The sequence below is a fragment of the Salvelinus sp. IW2-2015 genome, unplaced genomic scaffold (assembly GCF_002910315.2).
Source record: "Salvelinus sp. IW2-2015 unplaced genomic scaffold, ASM291031v2 Un_scaffold1862, whole genome shotgun sequence".
Classification (NCBI taxonomy): Eukaryota; Metazoa; Chordata; class Actinopteri; order Salmoniformes; family Salmonidae; genus Salvelinus; species Salvelinus sp. IW2-2015.
In genome coordinates, this window is record NW_019943227.1 from 152,663 (window position 1) to 159,301 (window position 6,639).

General features: G+C 50.9%; 1 protein-coding gene across 1 annotated transcript in view; it reads right to left on the minus strand.

The window, feature by feature from the left end:
- The window catches only part of LOC112072237 (potassium/sodium hyperpolarization-activated cyclic nucleotide-gated channel 3), a 12,558-nt gene extending 11,730 nt beyond the window's left edge, over positions 1-828 (minus strand). Inside the window, exons 1-2 of the mRNA XM_024139653.2 lie at positions 553-828; positions 6-167 (exon numbers count right to left, since the gene is read on the minus strand). Of these exons, the coding sequence (XP_023995421.2) occupies positions 6-167; positions 553-828 (438 nt within the window). The remainder of the gene's footprint in view (positions 1-5; positions 168-552) is intronic.
- Positions 829-6,639: the final 5,811 nt, after the last annotated feature.

A 6,639-nucleotide genomic window follows, 5' to 3' on the forward strand; every position in this document is an offset into this window, starting at 1 on the left:
CTCACCACCATGTTATTCTTGGAGACCCAGCAGTCCAGGGGGAAGTCCTGCAGCATGGGAACCAGGAACTGTAGACATCCGTCCCAGTGGCACAGCAGCAGCATCATGCCTATCAGGTTGACTATCCTCACCATGGCACTGGCCAGGTCATAGGTCATATGGAAGATCTGGAGGGGGAGAGTGTGACATCACTTTATTGACGTCTTTATTGACGCACCTTTTATGATAGTTGCCTCTTCCCCAATGAAGAGATAGATCAGCGGCCCCCCTAGCGGTCTCTCTTTCCCCTATACTACGCTGACCTCTCCTTTCCCCCTCTCAGCCTCTGCCTCTCTCCTCTCACCTCCCTCTCTCCTCTCACCTCCCTCTCTCCTCTCACCTCCCTCTCTCCTCTCACCTCCCTCTCTCCCTCCTCTCTGGCATGTTCCACTGACTGCCCTCTAACCTCTCTCTGGAGGATGTAACCAGTGAGTTGTGACCGTGGTAGTAAGTCTCTCTTTCCCTCCCTCYCCTCTTTCTCTACCTCCTCTCCMCATCTTCCCAGCCTCTCACCTCCTCCCACTGGTGGATGTAGCGTATGAGTCGTGACAGGCGCAGCAGGCGTAGCAGGCTGAGGATCTTGGTGAAGCGTACGATGCGGAGGGCCCTGGCCGTCCTGTAAACCTCTGAGTCCAGCCGGGCCTCCAAGTCCACCATCAGGAAGATGTAGTCCACAGGGATGGACGACACAAAGTCCACCGCAAACCAGCTCTTTAGGTAGCGCTGACGGATAGCCCTGTGGTAGCATAACCAAAGAGAGAGGAATGGGAAATATTCAATGCATGTCATGGTTTACCCTGGGAATTTTACCATTGTGTCCATGGTTGCTCTGGGATACTTTACATTGCTGTCCGTTGGTCTGCTCTGGGAATACTTCCAGTGCTGTCCGTGGTCATGCTCTGGGGAATATTTCATTGCTGTACTGGTTGCCTTGGGAATACTTACTTGCTGTCCTGGTCTGCTTGGGATATTTCCATTGTGTCATGGTCTGCCTCCTGGGGAATACTTCACATTGTGTCTGGTTACTGGGGATATTTCCCTTGCTGTCAATGGTCTGATTGGGGAATCTTCAATTGCTGTCGTGGTTTGGCAGCAGAAAACCAGAAACGTTGCAGACACATACGTATTCACACACAGCTGAAACGCTACATATATATAGTGTGTCTCTCTCTTGGTTGTTTCTGTCTGTCATGCTTTGAAATATCATCAGGGCCTTCACAGAGAAGATAATATGGTATTATTCTGTACTACTTGAATCTACTGAGGTTTGAGCCAAACTTCATTTTCTTGTTAAGACTACTGGCAGAACAAGCCGGAGAGTGGTGTAGGGGGTGAGGATAGTGGTGATTCCAGACTAGCGGAGAGCAGTGTGTAGGGGGTGAGATAGTGGTGTCCGTTGCTGCAGACTAGCTGGAGCAATGTGGTAGGGGGTGAGATAGTGGTGTCTTCTGCAACTAGCCGAGCAGTGTGTAGGGGGGTGAGATAGTGGTTCTTTCTGCCAGACTGAGTTTTGGTCAGTGATGTAGAGGGGTGAGATGGAGTGTGGCTCTAGGAGCAGCGGGCAAGGAGTGTCCTGGCTAGAGGGGTGAGATTAGTGAGTCTGTTTTGCTGCAAAGACTAATAGGAGGCAGTGTGGTAGGCGCGGCTGAGATAGAAGGTGGTTTCTCAGACTAGCGGTGAGAGTGTGATGGGCGGGAGAGGGTGTTATTTGCAAAATGAGGGGAAGTGTGGTGTTTTCTGCCAGAGACACGGGGAGCAGGTGTGTAGGGGGTGGAAGAAAAAATTAGTAGTGGGTTTATCATTTCTGCACGAACCCCTTAGCGCCCAGGAGCAGTATGTGTAGGGGTCGGGGTGAGATAGTAGGTGATCTTCTGCCAGACTGCTGGAGCAGTGTGAGGGGGCTGAGATAGTGGTGTCTTTCTCTGCAGACTAAGCTGGGAGCGTGTTGTAGTGGGGTGAGATAGTGGGTGTCTTCTGCAGAAGACTAAGGGGACAGTGGAGGGGGTGAGAATGTGTGCTTGAATAGCTTGGCAGAGTGTGTGGAATGTTTCTGCCAGACCTAGCGGCAGTTGTGGGGTGAGAAGGTCTGGCGGAATGTTGTAGGGGGGTGAGATAGATATGTTGTCCCTAGTCGTTGGTGTTGGTAAATGGCCTAGTGTTGTTACAGTGTGGATGTGGAAGTGAATGTTATTCATCTTGTGTTCCTTGTCTAACTCATCACTTCTCTATATCCAGGTAGGCATGAACGTCATGGCATCGCCCGCAGTTGTCCAGAAGTGTTTCCCTATTAATCCTTTTATTTCATATCACGGTTATTAAACCCACGGTGCTGCTGAATAAGACTGTCTGAGCAGACGGGTGTGTGTGGCAGAGTTGTCATCCATTAATGATCCGCAGAATGTGAGTGACGAAAAAAGAGAAGAGAGAAAGGAGGAGAGTGTGATATTTGGTGAAAAATATAGTACAAGGGAATGAGTTTAATTGGGAATATGTCATTGTATTGATGATAGGGAGCCTCTTCTCTCTCCTCTCTCTCTCTCCCTCTCCTCTCTGTCAGGTTACTTGGACTGATCCTGATATGTCGTGTCGAATGATGGAAACGCTTCTTCCCCTCATTCCCCCCTCTCAGGAGTTCTACTGGCTGGATTACATGTTGTGTCTGGATGATGGAAACCATCTCTCTCCCCTCTCCCCTCGCCCCTGCTCTCCAAGGTTTCATCTGGGATCTGATGATGGTTTGTGTTTGATGATGGAACAGCCTCCATCCTCCTCTGCCCCCTCCCCCTCTCTCGCAGTTCTACTGGGAGGTCTATCATGTTGGTGTCTGATGACTGGGGAAACCGTCTTACCCTCTGCTCCCTCCTCTCGTCCACGGTTCTAGCTGAGATTGATCAGTGTGGTCTTGGATGATGGGGAACCGCTCGTCCCCTCTCCCTCCTCCCCTCTCCCTACCCCCCTCTCCCAGGTTCTACTGGGATCTGATCATGTTGTGTGTGCCTGATGTGGGAACCTGCTCTCTCACTTCCCTCCCCTCCTCTCCAAGGTTCTACTGGGATCTGAATCAATACGTTGTGTTTGATTGATCAGGGGGACCGCCTCTCTCCACCTCTCCCTCCCTTCTCCCAGGTTTCTAAACCTGGGGATCTGATAATGTTGTTGTTTGATGAGGGGGATACCGCCTCTCTCCCCTCTCCCCTCCTCCCCTCCCCTCCTCTTCCAGGTTGTAGCTGTGGATCTGAATCATGTTTGTGTTGATGATGGGAACCCGCCTCTCTCCTCCCTCTCCCCTCTCCTCTCCCTCCAGGTTCTATGGGGATTCGATATGTGTGTTTGATGATGGGGAAGCCTGCATCCATCTTCTCTCCTCCCTCCGGTTCTACTGGGATTGATTGTTGTGTTTGTGATGGGGAACCTGCTCTCTCCCGCTCCCTCCCTGCCCTCCTCCTCCCTCCAGGTCTACTGGGATTGATCATTGTGTGTTTGATGATGGGGAGCTCTCTCCCTCCTGCTCCTCTCCCTCCCTTCCTCACTCCTGTCCCCTCCTCAGTTCTACTGGATTGAATGTTGTGTTTGATGATGGGGAACAGCGCTCTCTCGCCCCCTCCTCCTCCCTCTCTCCAGGTTCTACCTGATCTGATCATGTTGTGTTGTGATGGGGAAACCACCTCTCTCCCCCTCCCTCTCTCTCTCCTCCTCCTCCCTCTCTCCTCCAGGTTCTGGGATTTGAATCATAGTTGTGTTTGATGATGGGGAACCGCTCCATCTCCCCCTCTCTCCTCCTCCTTCCTCCCTCTCCTTCCCCCTCCCTCCCTCATCCTCCAGTTTACTGGGATCTGATATGTGGTGTTTGATGATGGGGACTGCCTTCCTCCCCCTCTCCCTCTCCCTCCCTCCCTTCCCTCTCCTCCCCTCCCTCTCCAAGTTCTACTGGGATTGATATGTTGTGTTTTGATGAGGGGAACCGCCTCTCTCTTCCCCTCCTCGTCCCCCTTCCGGTTCTACTGGATCTGATCATTTTTGTGTTTGATGGATGGGGAACGCCTCTCCCCCTCCCTTCCTCCTCTCCTCTCTCCCCTCCCTCCTCCCAAGTTCTACTGGATTGATCATTTGGTTGTGTTTGATGAGTGGAACGGTTCTCACTCTCCCTCCCCTCTCTCCCAGGTTTACTGGGATCTGATAATGTTGTGTTGATGTGGGGAGCGCCTCTCTCACCTCTCCTCCCTCATCTCCCAGGTTTCTACTGGATCTGATCTTTGTGTTTGATGATGGGGAACGCTCTCTCCCTCCTCTCCCTCCCCTCCGTCTCTCCAGGTTCTACTGGATTGATATGTGTGTTGATGATGGGGGAACGCCTCTTCGCTCCTCCCCTCCTCCCTCCTCCTCAGGTTCTACCTGGGATTGCATAGTTTGTGTTTGATGATGGGAACCGCCCTTCCCTCCTCCTCCCTCCTTCCCCTCCCCTCCTCCTCCCTCCCTTCCCTCCTCCTCACCTTCCTCCCTCTCATCCAGGTTCTACTGGGATTGATCAATGTTGTGTTTGATGATCGGGATAACGCCCTCTCTCCCTCACTCCTCCCCCTCCCTCCCCCCCCTCCAGGTTCTACTGGGAATTGAATGTTGTGTTTGATGATGGGGAAAAAAAAAACGGCCCCTTCTTTCCCCTTCTCCTCCCTCTCCAGGTTTCTACTGGGTCTTGATCATGTTGTGTTTGATGTGGGAACGACCTCCTCCTCCCTCTCTCCTCTTCCAGGTTTACTGGGATTGATATGTTGTCGTTTGATGATGGGGAACCGCCTCTCTCCTCTCCTCCTCTCTTCCTCCTCCCTCGCTCCCTCTCTCCCGAGGTTCCTATGGGATTGATTCATGTGTTTTGATTGATGGGGAAGCCGCTTTCCGCCTCTCCCCTCCCTTCCTCCTCTCAGGTTTACTGGGATCTGAATGCATGTTGTGTTTGGGATGATGGGGAACCGCCTCTCTCCCTTCCCTCCTCCCCTCCTCCCTCCCTCCTCCTCCCCTCCTCCTCCCTCTCCTCCCTCATCTCTTCAGGTTTACTGGGATCTGACTATGTTGTGTTTTGGATGATGGGGAGCCTCTCTCACTTCCCCTGTCCACTCTCCCGGTTTTACTGGGAATAGGGCGTGACTCATGTTTCGTTTGGATCATGGGGAACGCCTCTCTCATCTCTCTTTTCTCCAGGTTCTATTGGGCTTGAAATCATGTGTGTTTGATGATGGAAACTCTTGCTCACTATCCTCTCTTCTCTCCAGGTTTAACTGGATTCTGATAGTTTGTGTTGATGATGGGGACGCTTTCTCCACTTCCTCCCTTTCCAGGTTTACTGGATCTGATATGTTAGTGTTTGATGAGAGGAAACTTCTTCACACTCTCTCTCTCTCCAGGTTTACTGGGGATCTGATTCATGTTGTGTTTTGATAATGGGGAACGCGGCTCTCTCACTCTCGCTCTCTCCTCCAGGGGTTCTACTGGGTCTGATCTGGTTGTGTTTGATGGATGGGGAACGCCTTCTTCCCGTCTCTCCCCTCTCCTCCTCCCTCCTCCCCAGGTTATCTGGGAATGCATATGTTTTGTTTGATGATGGGGACCGCCCTCTCTCCAACCTGTTCCTCCCTCCTCTCCAGGTTCTATGGATTGATCATTGTTGTGTTTGATGATGGGGAACCGCACTCTCTCACTTCTTCTTCTCTCCAGGTTCTATTGGATATGATATGTTAGTGTTGGATGATCAGGAAACTCTTTCCTCCATTCTCCTTCCTTCCAGGTTCTACTGGGATTGATCATGTTGTGTTTGTTGAATGGGGAACGGCTTCTCCACTATCCCTCCTCCTCGGTTCTACTGGGATCTGATCATGTTGTGTTTGATGATGGGGACGCCTCTTTCCCTCTTCCCTCTTCCTCCTCTCCCTCTCCCAGGTTTTTTAACTGGGGGAGAAAAAGAAATCTGATCATGTTGTGTTTGATGATGGGAAACCAGCATCGTCTCACTCTTCCCCTCCTCCTTCCGGTTTCTACTGGGATCTGGATATGTGGTGTCTGATGATGGGAACCTGATATCCTGCCCAGTAGGACATCAGCCTTCTTTTAAGGATGAGACACTCTCCTGGATAATTTCAACGGGTCTCTGATATCTCTTCCTGGTTGACCGGGTTAACTTCAAGACGGTGTCGGTCAAGAGGAAGACGGGATATGTAGACCAAGTCAGTGGTGTGGTGTGGTGTGTGTGTGTGGTGTGTTGTGTGTGTGTGTGGTGTGTGTGTGTGTGTGTGTGTGTGGTGTGTGTGTGTGTGTGTGTTGTGTGTGTGTGTGTGTGTGTGTGTGTGTGTGTGTGAGGTGACACAGACTGGAAGCAATGCTTCCCTATGATGTTTTCTCCAGAATTTGAATTAAATTGAGTTGTTTGTTTTTTTCTGAAGTAATAACTATGGGGCATAGGAATCAGTTTGGTCTATGCTATGCTAAGCTAATGTGAGACATATAAATATTCAACTGGGTTTGTTTTATGCAGTGCTCAGCTGAACTGTGGATATAGGAAATAATACAGAATGCTATAGCTAACTGGTGGATAGAAATGATTTTATATTA